Here is a 26,964-nt window from a genome sequence, read left to right on the forward strand (position 1 = left end):
AGATGCTCAACCACTGAGCCACCCAGGTGCCCCTCTATCTGCTTTTAACAATCAAATGTTCCCCAGAAAAGGTCTATATTTGTCCCTTCTGTTTCCTCACCTCCTTTGGTCAACAAATCTGCTCTCTCCAGTGGCATTCTGATCCCTAAGTCCATTGGTCTCTTCTTCCTCATTCTCCTGGACTGTCTGGGCCTTTGACCCCATCAGTCTCCTTGCCTCAGGACCACCCTAATTCTGTCAACTACTTCTAGTCTCTTTTCTCCATTCCTGTGGTGGCAGCTGCTCAAGCTCATTCCTCCACGCTCTTCCTCCCTCTGGAAGCCCTCTCTTCCAGCCGTCTACCTATCCTGGGTCTTGTCCTCACTCAGAATGACTCTGGGTTCTCTCTGGCCCAGACCTCTACTGAACCTCAAACCTGCCTTTTCTCCTACCTGGTGGGCAGTTTCACTTACATATTTATACCAATGTGTCCAAACCCTACTCTTCTCACCTTCCACCCAGAGGTGCCTCCTCCTTGCTTTTCTCTATTATTACTTTGCTCATCAGTTCGGGTAAAGCAAGCTGAGAATCAGTGTTTTCTTCAAACTGCCTCTTATTTCTGAACTTTGTCTGCAAGCTAACAGCATAATTGCGGTGGCCGAAGGCCAGAGGCAGACCAGGGTCCTGGTCCGAGCTCTGCTCTGGATTTCTGGATGGCTTTGGACAAGTCAGTGGCACTTTTTTTTTTTTTTTTTAAGATTTTATTTATGTATTCAGAGAGGCAGAGACCTAGGTAGAGAGAGGGAAGCAGGCCCCACGCAGGGAGCCAGATGTGGGACTCGATCCCGGGACCCCAGGATCACGCCCCGAGCCGAAGGCAGATGCTCAACCACTGAGCCACCCAGGGGCCCCTCGTGAACTTTCTGAACATAAATGGAGACCACGTATTGAAACCTCACTACAGGACAAGTACCGTGGTCAGGGCCTTCTATACATCATGTCGCGAACCTATATAATTTTCCCATTTGGGGGAAAAGGAAAATAAGGTCCAGGAAGACTAACGCGTTCACGACCGAGAACCGGCTAGTGGGAGGGGCTGAGCTCAAAGCAGCTCCGCAGTTCCAACTCCAGAGTCCGTTTTTTCCATTACACCGTAGGGAGCCCGCTCCCCACGCCCGAGGCCGCCGTCAGCCTCCCGCCGTCCCACTGCCCTACGGGGAATGGTGGCTCCCGGCTGGAGCGCGGAGGCCGCGAGCACCACCGCCCCGGCAGCCCGGCCGGGAGCCCGCGGCCCGGCTCAGGAGCACCGGGCTGCCGTCCTCGTCCCGCCGCCCCGCCCACCTCGCGCAGGCTCCGCCCCCTGCCCCGATTGGCTGGCGGGAGCGACTTGGGGCCCGCGGATTGGCTGCGCGGCCGCGGGCTGACGTGGCGGCGCTGACGCGGCGGGGCCGCTGTGTGGTCCCCGCTGGGCTGCGGACCGGACTCGAGGCGGGCGGTGCGGCGCCGGAGCGCGAGGCGAGCCGAGCCGCCGCGATGCCGCTGGAGCTGGAGCTGTGTCCCGGGCGCTGGGTGGGCGGGCAGCACCCGTGCTTCATCATTGCCGAGATCGGCCAGAACCACCAGGGCGACCTGGAAGTGGCCAAGCGCATGATCCGCACGGCTAAGGTGAGGGCAGAGCCCGGGGCGGAAAAGGCGCCGGCAGGAACCGGGACCGGGGGCGGGGGCGGGGCCCGGAGCCGGGGGCGGGGCCGGAGACTGCAGGCGGGGGCGGGGCCCGGAGCCGGGGGCGGGGCCGGAGACTGCAGGCGGGGGCGGGGCCTGGAGCCGGGGGCGGGGCCCGGAGACAGCAGGCGGGGGCGGGGCCTGGAGCCGGGGGCGGGGCCCGGAGACAGCAGGCGGGGGCGGGGACCCGGGACCCCGCGTGCGGCCTGGCGTCCCGCTCGCCGTGTCCGTTCTTAAATCTTTGCGGTCCTCCTCACCTCTCCCCACCCTCCTCACCTGTCTGCATCCCTGCAGTTGCCTCCTGACCCGTCCTTTGCCCCCTTCGGGTGGCAGAAGGATCTTCCTAGAGCACAGGTTTGATGAGGTCGTACCCCTGCCTCAGTGGCTCCCCACGGCCCGCGGGTGGAGCCAGAACCCCTCACCGTAGGCTTCAGGACCTCAGTGACCTGGTTCCTTCCTGCCTGCTCATTGTTTCGTCTCCGACATCTTTCAGCGACCTTGAATTACTTCCAGCAAGTTCCGGAAGTTCCCGAAGTTGCTGTGATCTCCTCTCACTTGCCTTTCCTTGTGTTTGGAAAAGGAAATGGTGAAACCGTCAGGGCTCTGGATTCAAATTCAGACGCCACCACTTACCAGCCGTGTGAACACGGACTAGTTACTTAACCTCTCTGTGAGCCTCCGTTTCATCGTTTGAAAATCGGCTTGATAATAGTACTTAATAGAGTTTGTAAGAATCTAACGGGATGATTTATGTAAGGCTCTTAGCACAGTATTTGGCACAGAGGACTCAATAAATGTTAGCTATTAGCGATAGATTTATAAATATTCATTGCTCCCTCTTGGCAATTTTTTTTTTTTAGATTTTTAATTTTTTTTTATTTTTAAATTTATTTATTCATGAGAGACAGAGAGAGAGGCAGAAGGAGAAGCAGGCTCCCCACAGGGAACCTGATGCGGGCCTGGATCCCAGGACCCTGGGATCAGGACCTGAGCGGAAGGCAGAAAGAAGCCCAACCTGAGGCACCCAGGAACCCCGGCAAATTTCCATTCCTGTCCAGGTCTACTTGGATGCTTTTTTCCAACCCTTTCCCTCAAGGCTGGGCCCCTGTCATTGCTCCCATCATATTGCATTGTCACTGTCCAAGTTCCTTGCTCTCTCTGTTCAACTGTGAAACCCTTGAATGGGGGACTATCGTGTTTTTATTGTGACCTTAGTCCCCAGCATGAGGTCTGTGCTGTGATTTCTGGGTTTAAGGATGGCTCACTCCCATATTTTTCCCCCCTCCCTTCAGTCAGAGGTGTTCACCTAATATCGTTAATTGTGATTAGGTATTTATCTTGCTCTTCGTTCAGGACTAACTCTGCTTTTATGGAAGCCAACTGAATGCTAAGTGCTTACTCTATCAGATACTGGGCTAAATGCTTTAAATGCACCATCTCATTTCATTATTATAATACAATGTGGTAGATGCTATTGTTTTCACATTTTTTTAAAGATTTTATTTATTTATTAGAGAGAGAGAGAGAGTGCATGCACAAACAGGGGCTAGAGGGAGAAGCAGGGTCTCTGCTCAGCAGGGAGCCTGATGTGGGGCTCTATCCCAGGACCCCAGGATCATGACCTGAGCTGAAGGCAGATGCTTAACCGACTGAGCCACCCAGGTGCCCCTATTGGTTTCATTTTAAACCCTCTGAGAAGTGACTTGCCCAAGGGCACACAGCTAGAAAATACTGGACTGCAGAGGTTTGTTCCTAACCGGAGAGCATAAGCCTTTGTGTGGTAACATTATTTTCTAGAGGGGTAGTTCCTGCTCTTAATTTATGTTCCCTATAAATTCAGAGGTGAGAACTCTGAATTCTGAGGTTGTAAAAATCCCCAGAGACATTGAAGCCATAGAAACAAAGTTTTTTTCCTTCTCTTTTCATTGTGGAGGTTAGTTCTGGGGTGAGGGGAGGAAAATGCAGAGGTTGAGGCTGTGGTACAATGGAAAGAGCACTGGACTGGTGTGAAGATAACTATTTACTAGCTGAATAATTTTGGGCAGGTGCTCTTTCCTCCCTAGGCTTCAGTTTCACTTATTTTATAATGTATGTGTGTGTGTTTTTAAAGGTTTTATTTATTTATTCATGAGAGACTCACAGAGAGAGAGAGGCAGAGAAACAGGCAGAGGGAGAAGCAGGCTCCCTGAGGGAAACCTGATTCGGGACTGGATCCCAGGACCCGGGGATCCCGACCTTAGCCAAAGGCGGATGCTCAACCGCTGAGCCACCTAGGCGTCCTGTGTTTTTTTTTTTTTTTTTTTTTTTTAAGATTTATTTATCCATTCATGAGAGACACAGACTGAGAAAGAGAGAGAGGCAGAGACATAGGCAGAGGGAGAAACAGGCTCCTCACAGGGAGCCTGATGTGGGACTCTGTCCTGGATCCCAGGATCACGACCTGAGCTGAAGGCAGGTGCCCAACCGCTGAGCCACCCAGGCGTCCCTGTGTTTTTGTTTTTAAACTTAAAGTAGTGGAATATCTTGAAATCCTTGTATTTTAGGATTTTTTTTTTTTAGTCTTTGTTGCCAAATAGTCACATTCCCATGTTTAATTACCCAGAGTTGCTCATACAATAAATGAATCTATTTGCAATATTTAAAGTTGAGTTCAGTTGTTTTTATTTTCCTACAACAAAATATACCATCATAATTATATAATATATATGAACTGTAAACATAATTAGAGATTTACTAATTGAATATACTTTTAACTTCCAAATTTTGCTGCAAAGTGATCATCACACCTTGGCCCATCACACCTTAGATCCTGGGGTTTTGCTGCTTGTTTTTTTGTGGGTGTTTTGTTGTTGTTGTTGTTGTTGTTGTTTTCTTTTTGCCAGGAGAGAATCAATAAAAACTTGAACAAAGAAACCATCAGCATTATAGTAAAACAGGGACAGTGATTGTGTTTTCTGAACCTGGAGTTTACCATAGAATGAAATAGATTAATAAGTAATTCAGTTTGGGGTGCTTGGTTGGCACAGTCCATTAAGTGACTGGCCCTTCGTTCTAGGTTTCAGCCCATGCCCCTCCCCTCCCCACTGCCACCAGTTGGGGTCGGCTCCAGGCTCAGCTGGGAGTCTGCTTGGGATTCTCTGTCCCTTTCTTTCTGCCCCTTTTGTGAATGTTCTCTCTAAAATAAATAATTTAAAAAAAAGAGAGAGGAAAAATAAATAAAAAATAAAAAGAGGGATCCTGGTGGCTCAGTTGGTTGAGTGTCTGTTTTTGGCTCAAGTCATGATCCCAGGGCCCTGCATCTCATCAGGTTCCCTGCTCAGCCGGGTAGAGGTGGGGAGGAGTGTCTACTTCTGCTTCTCCTTCTGCCTGCCCCCTCTACTCCTGCTCTGTCTCTTGCTTTTTCTCAAATAAAAATAAATAAAATCTTTTTTAGTAAAAGAAAGAAATCACTGAGTCTTAGGAAGGAAGTGGAGGAAAAAGAAAGAACCTGCTCTTCTCCCCAGACAACTGCTGTCACGTGGAATGTAGTAGAATTTTTATCTGACCTCTTGTCTCTAATAGTTTCTGCTACTTCACATCTATCTTCTTTCTGTAAATGAAAGGTTTGCCCAGAGAAGACGCTCTTTCACTTTTTGAAGGTAAGTTCACTCCTCGAGTTAGAGCTGAGAAGCCAGGGGTGGAAGCAATGCTCTGTGAACCTCTCCCCCCTTAGTTTGCTGGTGGCCTGGCATAGCTGGGTTCCAGGTGGCAGTCATGGGCCAGGAGACACACGTTCTGCAGCCTTAGCAAAGCGATCTGTCCAGCTCTGCCAGAGACTCACTGTGCGGCTTTGCTCAGGTTTCTCTGGGATGGGGGATCTTCCTCTAGACAATGAGAACTCTGTTGCCCAAGGTCACTTTCATTTCTCATGTTTTTTGAACCTTCCTGACCATGCCATCTTGTGGTCTTTCCAGGAGTGGGAACAGCACTGCTAGCACAGATATTTCTGGAAGTGAGGTTTTTAGCAATGTGAATAACTCTGTCTATAGAAATGTCAGTGAGCTAGAGACTTTAGAGGATTTTCCTTAATCTTTCTATTGAATGGTTTTTGTTTTGTTTTGTTTTTAAAGATTTTATTTATTCATGAGAGACACAGAGAGAAGCAGAGGCACAGGAGGAGGGAGAAGCAGGCTCCATGGCGGGAGCCTGACGTGGGACTCGATCCCGGGACTCCAGGATCGTGCCCTGGACCAAGGGCAGGTGCTAAACCACTGAGCCACCCAGGGATCCCCCCTCCTTGAATGGTTTTTAAAAGCAGTTGAGGGGCACCTGGTTGAGGGGCACACTGAGGTGGCTCAGTTGCCTAAGCATCTGCCTTTGGCTCAGGGTGCTGGAATCAAGCCCCCACATCGGGCTCCTTGCTCAGTGGGGAGCCTGCTTCTCCTTCTCCTGCTGTTCGCCCTGCTTGTGCTCTTTGTCAAATAAATAAATAAAATCTTTTTCATTTTTTATTTATTTATTTTTTTAAATCTTTTTTAAAAAGCAGTTTTGAGAGATTGGGGGTTGATTGGCAATAGAATTATAGATTTTATACTTGAACAAGCTTTTATGTTATAGCTTCTGTTCAATAAGGCCTAGGCCTTTCTAAGTCTTGTTTGTTTACTTTTTGTCCCAGAACCTCTTGTTCAAACAAGATGCCATGCAGAAAAGCACAAGTGCAAAACAGCAAAAGCAGAGTTGTTTCCTGCCCCGTGAGGGGCTCCTCAGAACAGCTGCAGGTCCTGGAGCTAGCCCAGGGCAGCTGTGTATGGAGATGGAGATGCTGAGTCCTGAGAGCGGGAGTGACTTATCCAAGAGTGAGGGTCAGGTCCTGACTGCCTCTCAACTCTGGCCCAGTGCTCGTTTTGCTGTCCTCTGCTGAGTTATCCAACTTAAAATCTTCCTTAACTGTTTAATTATTTTTAATATAAAACAGAGTGGGGAAAAAAGTGCCCATTTTTTGGTTCCTTTTGCATTTTAAGGGGGGAAAATAGGGGAGAGCCCCATCCCCAGCCTTTTCTTCCTTTGAGACTTTCTTGCTTCTCCTGTTCCTCTTTGCCTGTCATTAGTTGGCCTTATTTTTAAAGATACAGATGTCAGAGCATTTACTCCTACATTTACCTTTTCTCTGAGAATCCACGACAGGTGTGTTGTATGTTTGTTGCAGGAGTGTGGGGCCGATTGTGCCAAGTTCCAGAAGAGCGAGCTGGAGTACAAGTTTAATCGGAAAGCCTTGGAGAGGCCCTATACGTCCAAGCATTCCTGGGGCAAGACGTACGGGGAGCACAAGCGCCACCTGGAGTTCAGCCACGAGCAGTACAGGGAGCTGCAGAGATACGCTCAGGAGGTTGGCATCTTCTTCACGGCCTCGGGCATGGATGAGGTGAGTCCTCATAGGGCTGCTGTCATTTGCTACAGGTGCCTGGTGGCTTTTGGCCCAGAGTCAGCTCCAGCATTTGCTCACTTGAGACTTTTCTTGTGCTTTGTGGACCTAGAGTTCCGTGTCACATTAACTGCATCAGTGCCTAACTAAATGGGAGGCCATGGGGAGCAGAGGCCCGGTGAGATTTGGTGGGAGGAGTACCAGAAGTTTCCAAACAAGTTGTTTTTGGGAGGAGGGGGGCAGCCACACTAACATCCCTGAGTCCCCTAAGCTTGTGGGAGACCCCAACCAGACCAGTTTTCTCCCAGCAGAAAGTGGCCTGGACTAAGAATCAGGAAACTTCCCTTCTGATAGGGATCTGCCCCTGCTGAGTGGCCGTGGCAGATTTGGGTGGGTGGGGGGCATCAGTAGTTGTCCTGAGTGGCTCACAGAATGGTCATGCTGACATCCGGGGAGGGTTCCTGCCAGTGCCAGGGACCCAAGAGGGTCCCATCTGCTCTGTGACCTGACTCTTTGAGATTCCCTCATGAACTCTTTTTCAAATGTCAAAATTTTAATTGTAAAAATAATAAATATCATAGGAAGTTTAGAAACAGGAAAAACTGACCCATGCTCCCTGTCTGGTGGCTCTTTTTACAGATTTCCTCCTGAAGTTTTTTATGTGCATGTTTTATTGCCTGGTTGCAACATTTGGGAATATTTAGTTCTGTGTGTGCTTTTCCCATTTAACATTATACCACAAGCTTTTATCCATATCTGGGCTTTTTTTCCAGCTTTATTGAGATATAATTGACATCTCAGTCCCCACGTCTTGTGCTTAAAGTTATTTTTTTTTAACTTTTATTACTATCTTTTGAGAGAGCACACGCATGTGAGCACATGGGCTTGAGTGAGCGGGGGGGCAGAGGGTGAGGAGAGAGAGAATCCAAAGCAGGCTTCACCCTCAGCTCAGTGCAGAGCCCATTGTGGGGCTCCATCTCACGACCCTGAGATCATGACCTAAGCTGAAACCAAGAGTCTGTCGCCCAACTGACTGAGCCACCCAGGTACCCCATGCTTAAAGCTTTTGATAGCAATGTAATATTTCTTTTTAAAAATTATTTATTTATTTATTTATTTATTTATTTATTTATTTATTTATTTATTGCGGCGGGCCGGGGTGGGGGGTGGATGCACAGTTGGGGCGGGGGTAAAGGGAGAGAGAAACTTAAGCAGACTCCATGTTGAGCACAGAGCCTGATGTGGGGCTTAATCTCACTACCCAAGATTGCGACCAGAACCGAAACCCAAAAGTCAGATGCTTACCGACTGCACTACCTGGGAGCCCCAGCAATATAATACTTTTTTAAAGGATTTATAACATACCTAACCATTTCTCTAGTTTTGGACATGCAAGTTACTCTCATTTTTCTGTGCTTATTAATAATACTGAGATGAACATAATTTTTCTGTATTTTATGTTCTTTCCATAGGATAGCTTTGCAGAAATAGATGATTAGATAAAACCTACAAGCGTTATTATGGCTCTTGAAACAATTGGAATGCTTGTAGTCGATTAGACTATTTGAAGCAATTCCGGTTCATTTTTGTAGGCCTCCCTGACCGTTTGTGTCACTGTTCCAACCCCAAAATATGTCTGTAAATTGAGTTGAAAAGAAACATAAGTCTAGCCTAGGCTGTTGTAGTTTTAATGGGGTAGGGAGGCAGAGAACCTAGGCATCTTTGGGAGACAAGTCCAGGCCTCCGTTCTCTAGCACAGATTCATCCCTTAATTTGCAGCTTTCGTAAGCATGACATTCTTTGGATCCAGTTGTACACTTGATGATCATAATTTCCTACTTTTGAATGATAAGTTCTGGCTTACAAAGCATGTTCACTTACAGTAAATGTCTTATCCTTACTCTGCACCACTCGGCAGCTGAAGAAATAGAGGCTCAGAGGGGCCAGGAAGGTTGTACAAAGTCATATAGCTAGGAGAAGGGTCTCGAAGGCAGATCTGATGCCTGGTGCTGTGTGCTTTCTTCAATCCTTCAACTCTGCCTGGGCATCAGGCCAGGTGTGTGTGTGGCTTCAAGGAGCTCAGCAGGGCCTTTGGGCTTCCCCCTTGTTCTTCACCACCTTGATGTCAGTGGCTGGAGAGTCTCTGGGCCCGAGAGCTGCTCTGGGGACCAGGAGATGGATTTTTTTAAGGAAAGTGTTCCTTGAGGAGTTCCGGGGCTTTTTCCTGATCCCAGCTCAAGTAGCATATCCTTGGGAAATTCTTCATATTCCCCTGCTTGGTTCAGGTGCCTCCTCTTGTGTTCTCCTGATGCTCGGTACTTGTCTGATTGGGTGTGAACTATACCATCTCCCTACCAGACTGCTAGCCCCGCAGCATCCCTAGTTCCTGGCATGCAGTAGGTGATTGGGAGGTATTTGTTGAAGGAATAAATGAGTGAGCCAAACCAAAGAGAGGGTTAGTGGTTTTTATCAGATCCTTAAAGGATCTGTAAATCACAAAAGCTTAAGCAGGAAAGAACATGTGCTTTAGGATCTGAAAGACTTAGGTGTTGTTTTTGGCCCTACCATTAATTAATATTTCTTGAGTATTTATGAGGTACCAAGTTTTATGCTGAGTATTTTAAACATATCAACTCATTTGCTCCTCTTAACAACCTCTTCAAATAGGACAGTTATCCCCATTTCACAGGAAGGTGTCAGTAGTCACTAACCTCTGGGTCTGTTTCCTCATAGGTAAAGGGCAAGGCATTATTAAAATACCTAACATGCAGGCTTGTCTTCTGGAGCAGGTGAGACCATATACGTAAAGCACACGTCTCAAGGCTGGGCACTGTGTGTTCACTGTGAACCCGGATCCTGGCATTTAGTCCATCCTGATCTTAGTACATGCCAGTACACGCTAAGTCAGTGCCTGGTGAAAGGAAAGTCACACCTAGAAAGTGACATTTGTTTTGGTGATGTGCTTGCTTACTTCATGTACTATGAGTTCACAGCATCTTGGGATTGCTCTTTGGCAGTCCTCTGGAACTCAGGCACTCAGAGACAGCCAAGCCCTCATCCTCAGAGGGCAGGTTTGGGTTCAGGAAACTACTGATCCTTCTTGTGCCCAAACGTGAAACTTTTGGTCTGATTGACGTAGTAACAAGTCAGTAATGAGACAGGGCCTGCAAAGCTCTAGGGAGAATTTCCAAAGCTTATGGCAATATTCTGGATCATCCCTAGTGTTGCCTTTGGAATAAGCCTACAGTCTTTCCCAGAGTAAGGACTTTGAGAAACACTCTCATTTGGAGGACTAAGTCCTGAACCTGTTAAAAATAATTAGTCTTGGGACGCCTGGGTAGCTCAGTCAGTTCGGCATCTGACTCTTGATTTTGGCTCAGGTCATGATCTCAGGGTACTGAGATTGAGCCCCATGTAGGGCTCCACACTCACTGGGGAGTCTGCTTAAGATTCTCTCCCTCTGGGATCCCTGGGTGGCGTAGCGGTTTAGCGCCTGCCTTTGGCCCAGGGCGCGATCCTGGAGACCCAGGATTGAGTCCCACGTCGGGCTCCTGGTGCATGGAGCCTGCTTCTCCCTCTGCCTGTGTCTCTGCCTCTCTCTCTCTCACTGTGTGCCTATCATAAGTAAATAAAAATTAAAAAAAAAAAAAAAAGATTCTCTCCCTCTCCTTCTGCCCCTCCCTAGCTTGTAGGCGCATGCACTTGTGCACACTCTCTCTCAAATAAATAAGAGAGAAAACAGAGTGAGTGAGAGAGAGGGCAAGTGGAAGAGAGGGACAGGAGGAGAGGGAGAAGCAGGCTCCCTAGTGAGCAGGGAACCCGATGTGAGGCTCGATCCCAGGACCCTGGGATCATGACTTGAGCTGAAGGCTTAACCAGCAGAGACACCCAGGCACCCCAATAAATAAATCTTTAAAAAATAAAATAATAAAAATAATTAGCCTCGGTGGTGTAGTCATTCCCCTGTCCTCTACCACGTAGTTGTTTCCCTAGGACAGTTTTTCTAAAACCTGACGAAAGAAAGGGGAAGTAGAAGAAAGTCACATGGGAGTTCCCTTGCAGTGACACCAGAAAGCAACAATAACAAATGAGAGTACTGGGAGGAGTGTGGCGGTGGTTCTCAAAGTGGGGTCTGGGAACCCCTGGGGGAATCAGAAGACCTTTCAAAAGGTCCACCAGGTCCAAACTGGTTTCATAGTGATACTCTGAGGTGATTTGCCTTTTTTTTTTTTTTTACTGGCATTCTCTCCCAAGTGTATAGTGGAGTTTTCTAGAGGCTGCGTGGCATCATTCTCCCAGCATTGGCTAAGGAAAGGTGTGCTGTGTGCTCTTGTGTTTTAGTAACACTCTTCTCACAGACCACACGATTCAGCAGTTAAAGTTAACAATTCAGTTGTTTTTAGTATATTCAGAGTTGTGGTGGCCATGACCACAGTTGACTTCAGTGCATTTTTATCATGTATCCATTCCTAGTCATTTATTTCTCAATCCCCTCTGTCCTCCCAGCCCTAGGCCACCACTTATCTTTCTGGCTCTGTAAATTTGGGCTTTTCTGTCACTTATTTGCTTTTCTGCAAAAAGTTTACCTCACAAGCATATGTCTCTAAACATGATAGTGTTGTGTGCTGTTGAACTTCATCGAAACACGATCATGATGCATACAGTCCTTTGGATTCTCTCAACATTCTGTCTGTGAGATGCACCTGTGACTGCTGGGATAACCAGAGTGAGACAGTATGTGGTTCTGTGTGACTGGCCCCTTTCACGTAGTAATGCGTTCAAGGTTCATCTGTGTTGTGCTTGTGTCAGAGCCTTTCTCCGCAGCACTTCTCTCTGTGTTATTGCTGAGTATTAGGCAACATTATGGATATGCTACATTTTTTTTTACCCACGTATCAGTTGATGGACATTTGGATTGTTTCTGCTTTTTGGCCATTAGGAATAATGCTTCCATGAACATTCTTGTACAGGTTTTGTTTAGACGTGTTTTTATTCTCTTGGGAGAGATATGGTAACTCTCTGTTTCACTTTTGGCAATTGCCAGACCGTTTTCCAGAGTGGCCGCAGCAGTTTACAATCCTCCCAGCAGTGTGGGAGCGTTCCGGTTTCTCCACAGCCTCACCAACATTTGTTGCCATCTGACTTTCTGATTCTAGATATCCTAGCAAGTGTGACATGGCATCTCATTGTGGTCTTGATTCTCATTTCCCTGCTGTTTAGCGTCTTTGCATGTGCTTCTTGGCCATTTGTATACCTTCCTCAGAAGAATGTCAGATCCTTTGCCAATTTTTAGTTGGGTTATTTGTCTTTATATATTCTAGATATGAGTCCTTAGATACATGAAATCCCATTCTCTGGGTTGTCTTTTCACATTTTGGCAGTATCCTTGGAAGCACAAACATCTTTAATTTTGATGACCTCCAATTCATGTTTTTTCTTATGTGCTTGTCTGTTAAAAAATTTCTCAGTTTTAAGGGTGCCTGGGCAGTTCAGTCAGTTAAGTGTCTGACTTGGTTTTGGTTCATGTCGTTTCTCAGGGTTGTGAGATTGAGCCCTGCCCTGGGCTCCATGCTCAGTGCTGAGTCTGCTTGAGATTCCCTCTCCCTCTCTCTCTGCCTCTCCAGCTAGTGCCTTCTCTCTAAAATAAATAAATAACGTCTTAAAAAAATTCTGTTTTAAACTACAATGTAGTATTTCCACAGAGCTATCAGTCTGGCTAAAACAAAAAGTAACAATAACACCAACTAGTGGCAAGGACACAGAACAAATGAATTGTTCATACACTGCTGGTGGGAATGTAGAATGGTATAATCACTTGGCAAAATAATACGGCGCTCTCCTTTTTCTGAACACAACCTTATTTTAATACAATTCGCATGTGGTATCCTATCACAGTTCACTCAGAGTATACTGGTAGTTCCTTATAAACTGGACACATACAAAAATTTTGGCACCTATGTGCCAAACCGATGTTACCTGAACTTATTGGGGTAATCATTTCACAATGTATATGCATATCAAATCATGGTGTACACCCATTGTTATGTGTCAGTTATAGCTCAATAAAAAAATAACTACTTATTACATACCTAAAAAAAAACAGCAGCACAAACTAGAGATGTGCTCATCATGTAGCCCGCCAGGTGTCTGTCATTTGGTAATTTATCCCCAAAGAAATGAAAACTTAGAGTTCACAGAAAAACCTGTACACGCATGTCTGTAACAACTTTATTTGTAATAGCCCGCAAACTAGAACGACCCAGATAGTTCTCTGGCAGGTGAATGGTTCCAGCCATAAAAAGGAATGAAGTGCTGATACATGCTGCAGCTTGGATGGATCTCCAGGGTATTGCGTTGAGTAAAAAATCCAGTCTCGGAGGGTTGCATACTATACCATTTAGTTTCTTATTTTTTTTAAAGATTTATTTATTTATTTATTCATAGAGACACAGAGAGAGAGAGAGAGAGAGAGAGAGAGAGAGAGGCAGAGACATAGGCAGAGGGAGAAGCAGGCTCCGTGCAGGGAGCCTGACGTGGGACTCGATCCCGGGTCTCCAGGGTCACGCCCCGGGCTGCAGGCGGCGCCAAACCGCTGTGCCACCAGGGCTGCCCTACCATTTAGTTTCTATAGCAATCTTGAAATGATAAAATTACAGTGATAGAGAGCAGATGAATGGTTGTCAGTGGTTAGGGAAGGGAAGGGAGGCAAGTGGACGTGGCTATAGAAGCCTTGGAGCGGACATCTGGGTGGCTCAGCGGTTGAGTGTCTGCCTTTGGCTCAGGGCATGATCCTGGAGTTGCGGGATCCAGTCCCACATCGGGCCTCCTGCGTGGAGCCTGCTTCTCCGTCTGCCTGTGTCTCTGCCTCTCTCTTTCTGTGTCTCTCATGAATAAGTAAATAAAATCTTTAAAAGAAAAAAAGCCTTGGAGTGATGGCACAGTTCTGTATTGTCAGCTTGGTAGTCAGTCATGATTCTGTGCGTATGGTACAACTGCATAGAATTGGATACACACACACACACACAAGTGCATCCGTGTAAGAATGGTGACATCTGAATAAGACCAGCAGACTCTGTCAACATCCCTTACCCAGTTGTGATTTTATGCTCTAGTTTTGCAAGGTGTCACCATAGTAGAGGGAACTGGGTGCTGGGTGCATAGGCTCTCTGTGTGTTATTTCTTACAGCTTCATGTCAAGCTATAATTATCTCAAAATTAAAACTTTAAAGTTAAAAACACTCCAAATTCCTTAGTTTTACTTTTAATTCGATAAATAAGAGTAGATGGAGATAGAACCTACATAAGCAAAAACCCTGTAGAGTCCATAGTCATTTGTAAGAGCATAAAGAGCCAAACCTTTGGGGCCCCAGGCCGAATGGTGCATACCCAGGCTGTATGGTCACCTGTTTAAGATTTGAGTTTGAAGGTGCTGCTGCTGTCATCCGTGGGGAACCCCTGTGGAAGTGGTTCAACCTCTTTGTGCTTCTGTTTGTTCAGCTGCAAAGCAGGGTTAGTACCTGAACCCATCTTGCAGGGTTGTTGTGAGGATTACCCATGATTGTTGACACACAGCGTAGCACACAGCCAGCTTGGAGCAAACGTCAGCTTACCGTTAAGGAGGGCAACCAGACGGAGTGTCAGGACATTGGCCTTCTTGCCTTGGCTCTGCTGTAAGTTTATCTCAGCTTGGTGGCTCCCTGCCCTCTCTGGGCCTCAGTTCCCTTTTGTGTGTGAACAGGCTGCCGTCCAGAGGCTCTCCCCACTCTGATGCAGAGCCAAAGAAGATCTCACCAAGGCCACTCGCACCTGGGATGAGGGCTTTCCTCCTCGGTCCACGTTGCCAGGCACCCGGATGTGGACTCTGAAGGAGGGAGAGCACCTCTGTGCATCTGTGAGGCTTGCTTAGGAAAAGTCACTTGTGTAGGTCGTTTACCCCCAAGTGGCCCTGAGGTAGAAGCAGGAGCAGCTGGGAGAGGAGAAGAGCCTGGGTGTTGGTGGTCAGGGTCTGCCTCTTGGCCTCACCCTTTGGTTCCTTTCCCTCCACTCCCCAGGAAGCCCTTCTGTTGGCATGTGCGACACATGCTCTGCAGCCACACTCTCTGAGTTCGGGTTCTGGTGCTGATTCTTTGTGGGTTCAGGCTCATCATTGAAACCCTATTTGAGCCACAAGTGTCCCATCTGTAAAAACAGAATAGGGGCACCTGGGTGGCTCAGCAGTTGAGCGTCTGCCTTTGGTTCAGGTCGTGATCCTGGGGCCCTGGGATCAAGTCCTACATCGAGCTCCCCACAGAAGCCTGCTTCTCCCTCTGCTTATGTCTCTGCCTTTCTCTCTGTGTGTCTCATGAATAAAAAAATAAAATCTTAAAAAGGAACCAAGATAATAAAGATGCCCACCCCACATGGCTGTGGTGAGAGGTCAGATGTGAGGGCTGCACAAAATCTGCATCCACCGAATGATAGCTGTTCTGTTATTTAGGACCCTTTGGAGCTGTTTTGCCTCATATTGTCTGGACAGGGAGGCTTCTCTGTCCTAGGATTGCCATTTGTTCCCAAGTATCTTCCTGGCTGACCTGGGCAGAGGCAGTGAGGGGAAATGCATTCTTAAGAGTCTTTCTAAGAGTTAATTTGCTGGCCAGGTCCCTTTCCTGAACCAGCATGTCCTGTCTGCCTGGCTGTTGGAAGTGGGTTGGTCCCTTGTTCTGTGTTTACCTGGCAGGTGGCTCCGAGTATTTACCACCCTGACTTCCTTGTGGACGGTAGCCATTTATCCAGTGCCTGGTTTCTCCACTCTGTGTGCTGTCCCAGGGTGTTCTTCGTATGCTGAGGAAAGGTTACAGTGTGGTGGAATTGTATCAAGACTGAGAGAACTACCAGGGCACCTGGTCAATGCTGCAGAGAGGTGCATGGAACAGGGCTGAAATGAGCAGAGTTCCTTAGGACTAAATGGAGAGTTCTATGGAGAAAGCAAATGAAGGCCATGACCGTCGGGGTGGCCCCTGAAAGACATGCTGCCCTCGCACACCAGTGCCCTGTCCTATCAGAGCTGCCCTGTGGGATGCCCTCTTTCCATTTTCCACAGGACCTCAACAGTCTGAGGATGGGGAAGGGGCTCTAGAAAAATCCCAGTTCCTCTTCTTGCTTTTGTCACCCCTCAGATCAGTGGGTCATGACATGGAAAGGGAGTTCTGTGGCCACACATTGTCGAGTCTCATTTATTGATAATTAAGTACTACCAATTAATTATTAGTAATAAAGCCTGTCTCCCCCCGCTCCCCTCTAATATACAAGGATTCTGAGTTGAATAAGTTTGGGAAACACTGGGATTAAAAAAAGCTAGACGAGTGTCTTTATTGGGGACCGTCTAAGAGGGAGCAGTGCAGCATTTCACTGAAACCAGGTTGCTGGTGGGCCCCTTTCCTGCACCTGTCAGCCCGTGGATGCGCAGGGAAGGCCCTGTCGGTAGGGCTTCTTTTAGACAGATGGAGAAAGCCTTCGTGCTGGGGTGGGAGGGAGGGAGAATTGTGAGGCTGCCTGGCTGCACGGTACCCCGACGTGGAAAAGGGTTGGACAGCGGGGTGAGCAGGCCTAGGGGAAGCCCGAGAGCCTGTGGAGAACGAGGTGGGGGGGCAGTGGCGCTGACTGCACCTAAGGGGCCCTGGGCACGGCTGTACGGCTGTACCGTCTGGGGTCTGTCTGCACCATCTCTGCAGTTGCCACCCTGTGCAGGTTACTCCAAAGTGGAGTGTTCGGAACGCCACTAGGTGGGGCTGGGTCTCCAGGAGGACTGCCACAGCCCATTTTCCAGCCCTCCCAGGTGAGCTTCTGTGGAGTGTTTCTCCTGCGTTTGACCCCTCCGTGCTCCTGCTCACCCTGTGCCTCTCCTCTTTGTGCCCTTGGGGATTTGTCATCTGATAAGCCCTTCTCGCAGAAGTTGAACACTGTTTTTGTTTTGTTTTTTTTTTAATTTGTTTTTACTGAAGTTCAATTTGCCAACATATAGTATAACACCCAGTGCTCATCCCATCAAGTGCCCCCCTCAGTGCCCATGACCCAGTCACCCCATCCCCCCGCCCACCTCCCCTTCCACTACCCCGTGTTCGTTTCCCAGAATTAGGAGTCTCTCATGGTTTATCTCCCTCTCTCATTTTTCCCACTCAGTTCCCCTCCTTTCCCTTATAGTCCCTTTCACTATTTCTCATATTCCCCTTATAAATGAAACCATATGATGATTGTCCTTCTCCTATTGATTTATTCACTCAGCATAATACCCTCCAGGTCCATCCACATTGAAGCAAATGGTATTTGTCCTTTCTGATGGCTGGGTAATATTCTCTTGCATATATAGACCCCATCTTCATTATCCATTCATCTGTCGAAGGGCATCGTGGCTCCTTCCACAGTTTGCTATTGTGGACATTGCTGCTGTGAACATTGGGGTGCAGGTGTCCCGGCACTTCACTACATCTGTATCTTTGGGGTAAATACCCAGTAGTGCAATTGCTGGGTCGTGGGGTAGCTCTATTTTTAACTTCTTGAGGAATCTCCACACAGTTTTCCAGAGTTGACGTTGTGAGAGAAGGAAACTTAGCATAGGGTTTCCCTTTTACAGTAGAAAACACTCTCTCCATCTGCCAGATAGAGAAAAGTAGGAGAGGTCGACTTTGTTCAGTAAACCCATTAGAAGGAGTGTTTTTCACTTCCATCATAGAGCTGGTGAGACACACATAAACAGGAAGGGTGAGAGAGAACAACACGGAGGGGACAAGAGAGGCGAGGGGGAAAGCCAGCAGAGGGCAGACGGCAGGAACCGCAGCGAAGCTAGCTTAGCAGGCTTGGGTGTAGGGGGCACTCAGGCCACGCTGCACCGTGTCTCTTGGACCCAGGGCATTGTGAACTGCCTGTGAACTGTTCACTGGCTGGTTACCCACTGAGTCTGGCTCCCCGGCAGCTCTCACCTTCATGATATTAGGGGATTTACACACGAGGAAAGTTAGTCTCTGCGTGTGGCCAATGATTGAAGGAGCTTATCACCTGCAGGCAGGATGGAAGGAAGCTGAGGCAACGGTGGGTTGATTTGAAGAGCCTGCTGGCAGAATGACCTTCTCACACTGTTCCTAGCCATGGTTCATGTGGGTTTTCAGGCATGATGGCCTAATGCCTTAAAAAATAGGATTCACAGAACAGCAGTGGCTATATTACCAGGAACTTAATAGAAACACAGACCCACGGGTCCCTCCTTAACCCAGCTGAATCAGAATTTGCATTTCATTTGAGCAAGATCCCCAGGAGATCGAGGTACATTTATTAAAGTGTGAGAAGCAGTGACCCAGCCAATCAGGCCTTCCAAACCTACTTATTTTTTTTTTAAGATTTTATTTATTTATTCATGAGAGACACAGAGAGAGGTAAAGACATAGGCAGTAGGAGAAGCAGGCTCCCTCAGGGGAGTCCGATGCAGGACTTGATTCCGGGACCCTGGGATCATGACCTGAGCTGAAGGCAGATGCTCAACCACTGAGCTACCCAGGCATCCCCCAAACCTACTTCTGAAACCCAGGCAGCATTTTACAACAGATCAAACTTAGATATTTGGAAACATTCTGAGACCTTGATTCTCCCCACTTCTGATTTCCAACTCCAATTTTTAAAAATAGTAATAAGAGGTAGTTTGGGGGAGTTTTATAATTTGATAACAAGCTGAGATTTTACTCTTAAAACTTGCAACCTGCTGATTCTGTTAGCATTTGTTGACATTTGCCAATTTCCTGATCCTGAGTCTTATTAACGAATCCTGGTGGGGGCGAAGGATGGTGAAGGGCCCTCGACAGATAACCTTAAGCAGTGATGTGTCCAAAAAAAAAAGTGATGGAAGTTTGTTTTTCCTGTGGGCAGTGTTGGTTTAGGGGCTGAGAGGGTTTGGATTTGATGGGCCCTGCCACCTGTGGATCACCGTGTCAGGGCTGAGCCATAAAATGCTCCATTTTTTCCACTTGGGGCAAGGTTTGAAAGGGCCTCTCTTCCTGGCTGTTTGGTTTTAGATAAAGGGTAAGGCCTTTGAGGGACATTCACTTTCTCACCACCTGGATTTCTGGATCAAGATTAGGTCATAACCCTTTTGCGTTTGGACCCTGGGCACCTGAAAAAGGAAGGGTCTGGCCTGGGGTCCGATTCTTTTGCAGAGTTCATGGCCAGTACAGGCCAGCATGCAGTGTTTGTTGGACAAACAGATGGGTGGCTATGAATGAACGTTGGAATTTGAATGAAATGACTGATAACACACCTTTGCTTTCAGGTTGTTGTGAGAGGCCCTCTTGCTGGGCAAGAGGAGGGATTTTCTGTTTGTCTGTGGCTCCTCGCCTGACTTGAGGACAGTGATTTTGAACAGTGGTGAAAAAGAGCTCCTTCTTTGATTTTTATAGATGGCAGTTGAGTTTCTGCATGAGCTGAATGTTCCGTTTTTCAAAGTTGGATCTGGGGACACTAATAATTTTCCTTATCTGGAAAAGACAGCCAAAAAAGGTAAGTGTTTAACTTTTGCCCTAAAATGAGGAAGTTCCAAATCTTTTCATTTTTGCTCCTGTAGTAGAGCCCACTAAAGGAGTCTCCTTGAAGGCATTAGAAACCTCTATTCAATTAACATATACTCCTACTTTTCTGTGTGCTGTCTTGAAAGGAAAGAAGTTAAGGATAAGCCCATTTTTATAAGAACTTTAAAAATGAAAAATTATTTTATTTTTATTTATATGAAATTGAGGATATGGCAGTGTATACGGAATTTCTTAGAGGAAGTTCAGACTTTGAGAAATAGTCTGTATGTCTATCATAACATCTAACCTCTGCACGTTATGGTCTGTAAAGGGGTTTTGCAACATGAATCGTCTCATTTGATCCTCATAACAACCCTGGGACTGAAGCAGGTTATATGATTATGATGCTTTGTACTTTTTTTTTAGTAATAAATTTATTTTTTATTGGTGTTCAATTTGCCAACATACAGAATAACACCCAGTGCTCATCCCGTCAAGTGCCCCCCTCAGTGCCCGTCACCCATTCACCCCCACCCCCTGCCCTCCTCCCCTTCCACCACCCCTAGTTCGTTTCCCAGAGTTAGGAGTCGTTATGTTCTGTCTCCCTTTCTGATATTTCCTACCCATTTCTTCTCCCTTCCCTTCTATTCCCTTTCACTATTATTTATATTTCCTCAAATGAATGAGAACATATAATGTTTGTCCTTCTCCGATTGACTCATTTCACTCAGCATAATACCCTCCAGTCCCATCCACGTTGAAGCAAATGGTGGGTATTTGTCATTTCTAATGGCTGAGGAATATGATGCTTTATACTTATTTCGCAGGTGAGGCATGTGGGGACCACACAGCGGGGAGATGGCAGCTCTGGGCCTCACACGTACTCATGCCGTTGAGTTGGGGGGGCAGTGCTCGCCTTACCCTGCTGTGCAGCCTCTTAATCCACTGAGGTGCTCATGTTTCTCTGAGGGGTGTGGAGTTCCTCTGCCCCCTGAATTCAGTTCGCTTTGCTAGACAATAATATTGGGGGCGAGGGGAGTCTACATTTCCTCAGCGGCGAGGGCAGGAGTCCACCACGCTCCCCTCTCCCCCCGCCAATGGCTGGCACAGTGTTTGCGAGCTGTCTTTGGAGTTCATATGAATGATGAGACCAGCAGCTGGGGTATGCGTGAGGGAGAGTCAGAACCCGGAAAGGGAAAGTGATGACGGTGTTGGTGTTGGGTCACTCAGGCCGCCCAATGGTGATCTCCAGTGGAATGCAGTCGATGGACACCATGAAGCAAGTCTATCAGATTGTGAAGCCTCTCAACCCCAACTTCTGCTTCCTCCAGTGCACCAGTGCATACCCGCTCCTCCCTGAGGACGTCAACCTGCGCGTCATCACGGTGAGCAGGCCGTGGTCTGATGAGGCCATAGCAAAATGGCATCTCTTGGGCCATTTACTGTGGGAAAGATGGGGCCTTTCTTATAGCCAAAATTCTCACCTGTCTTGACATGCTTCATGTCATTTGAACATCCATTGGCAATCTTGCTGTTAGAGAATCAAATTAGAACCAACTGTGCAGTTAAGGAAGCAGGTACATTCTAAAGAGGGTGATTATAAATTAAATGTTCTTAAAACCAATCTTAATTTTTCCCACTCTGAAATTCAAGGTGCGAGCTCTCATAATTGTCTATATATACATTTTTTATGCTATATGTATTGATCATCAGGGGTCCCTCCTCTGTGAATTCCTTAATTATATCCTTTCTTAGTATGTTGGGTTTTTTTGTGTGTGTATGTGATAAAATATAAGATTTACCATTTTAACCATTTAGATGTGTAGTTCAGTGGTATTAGGAACATTCACATTAAACCACCACCATTCATCTCTGGAACCTTTCCATCTTCCCAAACTGATACTCTATGGCCATTAAACACTGACTCCCCATTTCCTTCTCCCACAGCCCCTGACAGGCACCATTCTGCTTCTGTCTCTAGGAATTTGACTACCCTAGAGACCTCTGAGTGGAATCATACACTATGTGTCCTTGGTATCTGTCTTCTCTCACTTACACACTGTGTGCAAGGCTTCTCCGTGTTATAGCACATGCCAGCATTTCATTCCTTGTTAAGGCTGAATAATACTCCATTGTGTGTATATAGCACATGTTGTTTATCCATCCCTCCATTGATGGACTTTTAGGATGTTTCCACCTTTTGGCTATTGTGAAGAATGCTGGTAGGAACACTGGTGTACAAACATCTGTTGGGCTTTCGTCATACTGAGTTGTAGGAGACCTTCTTGAAACTTCTGGCTTTTCCTGATCTGTGCTATTTGCTGGCTCTGTTATTTTCTGCCTGTAATTCTGAGCCTCGGTGAGGCTCAAACTGGTCACAGTAACGGTCTTGAGGGAGCTTTCTCTCTCCCAGGGTTTTGTCTACTCCACCTCAGTCATTTTACAGATGGCGAAATCCAGTCCCAGAGGGAAAATGACTTACCTGCGTGAGATCTCACAGCACCTTGGTGGCAAAGCTGGATCTAGAATCTTTTGTCTCTTGTTGTCTCAGGCCACCTCCACCCCTCTCTCCTTGTAGCACCTGAAGCTTAACTTAATTAGAAACATGTATATGTAATTATCATACAAAACCACTATAGTTATATAGTGGAATTCTAAATAGACACAGACACATAATCCCAGTATTGCAATTAACAAGTTTCCTTTTATATTTTCCTTTTGGTAGTACAGTATTTTGACATTCTTGGGTTTTTTTTTCCACGATAGTGTAAGCTTTTAGATATGTTGCTATACATTCTTCATATTTAAAAAAAATGAGCCTTTTTGAAAACTGACACTGCTACCTTTTTTTTTTTTTTTTAAGATTTTATTTATTTATTCATGAGAGACAGAGAGAGAGAGGCAGAGATATAGGCAGAGAGAGAAGCAGGCTCCTCACAGAGAGCCCCATGCAGGACTCGATCCCTGGACCAGGATCATGTCCTGAGCCAAAGGCAGATGCTCAACCACTGAGCCACTCAGTCGTCCCTACTGCTACCTTTTTACCTAAATTTCTATCTCTCCCAGGTGATAGATTTTTCTCCATTTCTCACTCATCTCTAAATTATATCATTCAAAAATTTTAAATGTGATTTTTAAACTCAAATAGCTCTGAGATATATAAACATTCTCTGTAATCTCATCCCACAGAGATTACTATCATCAACAATTTGCCTTACGTGACTCCAGATTATTTTCCTTGGTTTTCTTTCTCTGTGGATACAACCCCCCTTACCCTTCCATTTTTATCCAGGGTGCCGTAATATCCTCTCCTGATACTGGAGGACAGTGAGGGTTGGTCGCCTACCCAACCCCCGCATCTTGGGCCCAGCTCACTCATATTCCAGCCGTTTGACCCTGCAGCCTCTATTGCCTTGTCCATTATATGCCCTCTAATCTGGTTTTTGTGGCCTTTGCCACTCAGCTGTCCTAATCTTATATTAAACCCCATCGGACAGCTTGAGTGGCTCAGCAGTTTAGCGCCGCCTTCAGCCCGGGGTATGATCCTGGAGTCCCAGGATCGAGTCCCATGTCAGGCTCCCTGCATAAAGCCTGCTTCTCCATCTGCCTGTGTCTCTGTCGCTCTCTCTCTCTCTCTCTCATTAATTAATAAATAAAATCTTAAAAAAAAAAAAAAACCCATCTGGGTCTTTCTACTACACTTAAGCTTTCTGGTCTGCCTCAATGACAGGACTCGCTTGACGAATGTCTGCTGTTGCATTCAGTGAATTATAGATCACAAATTAGTTAATTATTTAGCATTTCCACCAAAGGATTGTTTCGAGATTGGGCTGTATATATTATTGATGACGATATTTGTGCATACAGCACACTTGCTTTCAGCAGCTCAGGCTAATTAAATGTGGCAGATGTTTTTTGACTGAGTTTAGGTATTTAGTTATAGTTCTCTTGTTACTCCAGGTGGTTTGTGCCGTGTGAAGCATTCTTAGAGTGCATTCTTGCTGAGAGTAGCCATTATTTTTGGAGCATTCCAGTGTGCTGAGTGCTTTTCACGCATTTGGAGCAGCCCTGGACAGGTACCAATATCATGTCAGGAGTTAGAAGCTCAGAGAGCTTCAGTGTCTTGCCTGTAGTTGCACAAATAGTAAGTGGCTAAACTGGGACTCCAGCCTAGATCTGCCTGACTCTTCACTGTGTGCATAAAATGCTACAATATTTAACCGCCCCCCCCCCTTTTTTTTTTTTTGAAGGAATATCAGAAGCTCTTTCCTGACATTCCCATAGGGTATTCTGGGCATGAAACAGGCATAGCGATATCTGTGGCCGCAGTGGCTCTGGGTGCCAAGGTGCTGGAGCGTCACATAACTTTGGACAAGACGTGGAAGGGGAGTGATCACTCAGCCTCGCTGGAGCCCGGAGAGCTGGCTGAGCTGGTGCGGTCCGTGCGCCTCGTGGAAAGGGCCATGGGCTCCCCGACCAAGCAGTTGCTGCCTTGTGAGATGGCCTGCAACGAGAAGGTGGGTTCTCCACAACCCTGCTGGGCTCCACTGTCTTGGGAGTGACCATACTTGCCAGGAGAGTTGGTATTCATCTTGCCTGAGCCCAGGCTGACCCACAGAGTCTGGGGTCATATTAGCAGCAGGAGGAGCATGTCACTTAAGGGAGCATCAGTAGTTTCAGCAGTCTCCTAGAATCGTGTTGCAGTTTTCCTCCAAGCCTCTGAAGCCTTTGAGGCTCTAGACTCTAGGAGCTGTCAGGGGGGCAGGGTTGCCTTGTGAGACACTTGGGTGGTGAAGTCCTACTCCTTTGGAGTAGGTGAGCCTTGAGAGACAATTGGGCAGAAGGGTTCCATGAGGCCAGCAGGAGAAGGAGGCATCCGTAAGCAGAGGTGGCCCTGGATAGGCGGGGCGGTGGCTTGTCACTGATGGAGGATGATACGGATCTTCCCCGGGGAGCAGTGTGGCTGTACAGCACTGACCATCAGACAGATGGGATGGTGGGGCCAAGGAATACTGCCTGGCTTGCTGACCATCTAGGCTTCTTGGAGACCGTGGCCTAAACCTCTTGGCCTCTGGTCACAGAGCCAGGCGTCCTGGGGCTGCCGACAGTGCAGGCACTCCTATTCTGCTGTGGCCGTCTGGGTGGAGGCAAAGACCAAACAGCAGGCATGTATGAGGAATGTGGTCATCTTTTATTCTGGTAGGTCTTGATTGCTTCCCTCAAATTAAAGGTGCCTATGTACCAGGAAATGAAAATAATAGTAAAAGGCAACAAACTGCCTGGCAAAGGAGAAGGGGAGAGAACTGCACCAGAAGGGCAGAAGGAGAATTGAGCCCTTAATTTGGTTTTGAGTCTCTCAGCTCCCTGGGCAAACAGTGTTATACAGCAGGATGATGCGTCATCTGATGACATCCGCTGCTGACCTTTTGTCCTGGCACGCAGCTTTAGAATTGATTCTTTGGCCCTTACACGGAGGATATCGAGTGATACAGTGATTTGTTCATCAGCATTTATGGACAAGACCTAGAAAGTCTGGTCATGAGCTTCCGGTACCCTTTATTCCCCTCACCTGCCTGTCTGCCCCTTTGTAGATGGTCCCCTTTCCCGTCCTCTGAGTAGCAGCATACTCAGGCTTGTGACCCCCCCCCCCCATATCCTTATTTTATTGAGCAGGGTGGCCCTAAGTTTTGTGTCCTCTAAGAGCATTGGGCCAGAACTCAGGATCCCCATTCCTTGCAACTTGGGCCAAGTTATCTGCCCTCTGTGGACCTGTTTCCCATGTTCAAAGTGAGATATTGAACTGGATGATAAAAGTAATCATAATTTTTATTTATTGGGAGCATTCCGGGTAGATTGCAGACATTATTATTGCTAATCCTTACAGTTGTCTGACAAAGCTGAAGGCACTGTTATTTCCCATTTTGCAGAGAAACTCCACCATGGCTTGTACCCACCTAAAGGGGATTTGGACCTGGCTCTGGCTGTAGAACCTGAGCTCTTTCCTGTGTAGTTTATCCAAAGGCCCCTCCTCTGAGCCTCTGAGTACACCCCACACCCCACACTTTTCTAGGCCCCGAGGGTTCAAGAGGGTCACTACTCCCCGGGTATCCTGTGAAAACTGGTCAGGGACCTTAGGTATAAAACAACACGTGCCAGTTAATTTCTATGACGCCGGCACTGAGTCTTAATTTTATCCGCAGCTGGGCAAGTCCGTGGTGGCCAAAGTGAGGATTCCAGAAGGCACTGTTCTAACATTGGACATGCTCACCGTGAAGGTGGGTGAGCCCAAAGGCTACCCTCCTGAAGACATCTTTGGTCTAGTGGGCAAGAAGGTCCTGGTCACTGTTGAAGAAGACGACACCATCTTGGAAGAATCGGTAGAAAATCATGGCAAAAAAATCAAGTCTTAAAATAAAGTGCCATTCTCTGAATTGCCTGCTGGTACTGTCGGGTGAGGTGGGACACGAGTGCTGGTCTTTAGAAACCTGGCTTTCATCCACTCATCCTCCCGAGACACACATTTTTGGTCTAGGCACTGTCACACCCGTAGGAGGGATACAAACGAAGAGCAAACATGCCAGTCTCTGCTTCAGGTTGGCTGGCCCAGAAGGGGTGGTTTGCTCAAAAGCAAATCATTGTTGTCCATTTGCTGTGTTGGGTACACAGGTGTGTGTGTGTGTGTGTGTGTGTGTGTGTGTGTGAGCTGGCTGTATAAGGTACTCTTCTTTAAGCCTTAATTCATCCTGCCCATAAAGCCAGTCCACATGACCCGAAATGTCGCTTCCCTCCAGGCCTCCAGCTGTCTCTTCTCCATTGCCCTGATTCCCTCCCCGCCCTGGAACTGTGTCCCCAGTGAGCTGCATAGCGGTCACTGGGCGTCAAAGAAGAGGTCAGGCGTCTTGCAGGCTGAAACTTGCTGAAAATCTGCATATCTCTATGAGTGAAGAGAGGGAAAGGACATTCATTCCTTCTTTCAACAATATAGAGGTCTTGCTGTGTGCCAGGCTCTGCTGTAGGTACGGGGATAGAGCAGTGAACAGCCCACATTTCTTCTTCACGGAACTTCCACTCAGATGGGGATAGGGGCACAGCAAACCATAAGCATAGTAAGTAAATCACAGTAAGTTAGCAGGTGATATGTCAATGGTGGGGAGGTGGGGGTGGGTGGGAAATAGGGCTGTGTAAGGGACGTGGGGAGTGTGGGCTCAGCGTTTTGTAGCTTGTGGTGGTAATGCTGCAATCAGCCCTTCCCTATGCATCATGAAATTACAAACCTAGCTAACAAGATCCTTAGTGTTCTACTTTGTTGAACAGCAGCATGAACAAACCTTTCAC

General features: G+C 47.2%; 1 protein-coding gene across 1 annotated transcript; it reads left to right on the forward strand.

Annotated features, from left to right (window-relative positions):
- Positions 1 to 1,404: 1,404 nt before the first annotated feature.
- On the forward strand, positions 1,405 to 26,060 carry NANS (N-acetylneuraminate synthase). The gene is made up of 6 exons (XM_025431998.3): positions 1,405 to 1,644; positions 6,887 to 7,102; positions 19,522 to 19,621; positions 20,860 to 21,014; positions 23,880 to 24,146; positions 25,830 to 26,060. Exons 1-6 carry the CDS (start codon positions 1,513 to 1,515, stop codon positions 26,037 to 26,039), a joined length of 1,080 nt encoding a protein of 359 aa, XP_025287783.1. The 5' UTR covers positions 1,405 to 1,512; the 3' UTR covers positions 26,040 to 26,060.
- The last annotated feature ends 904 nt before the right edge of the window (positions 26,061 to 26,964 follow it).

Source organism: Canis lupus, chromosome 11 (assembly GCF_003254725.2).
Source record: "Canis lupus dingo isolate Sandy chromosome 11, ASM325472v2, whole genome shotgun sequence".
Taxonomy (NCBI): Eukaryota; Metazoa; Chordata; class Mammalia; order Carnivora; family Canidae; genus Canis; species Canis lupus.

Excerpts from the sequence above, each read along its gene's own strand:
- NANS (XM_025431998.3), top strand. The coding sequence starts at position 1,513 with ATGCCGCTGGAGCTGGAGCTGTGTCCCGGGCGCTGGGTGGGCGGGCAG. Across the intron at positions 1,645-6,886 it reads GCATGATCCGCACGGCTAAG|GAGTGTGGGGCCGATTGTGC; the intron begins GTGAGGGCAGAG and ends TGTTTGTTGCAG. Across the intron at positions 19,622-20,859 it reads GGAAAAGACAGCCAAAAAAG|GCCGCCCAATGGTGATCTCC; the intron begins GTAAGTGTTTAA and ends TGGGTCACTCAG.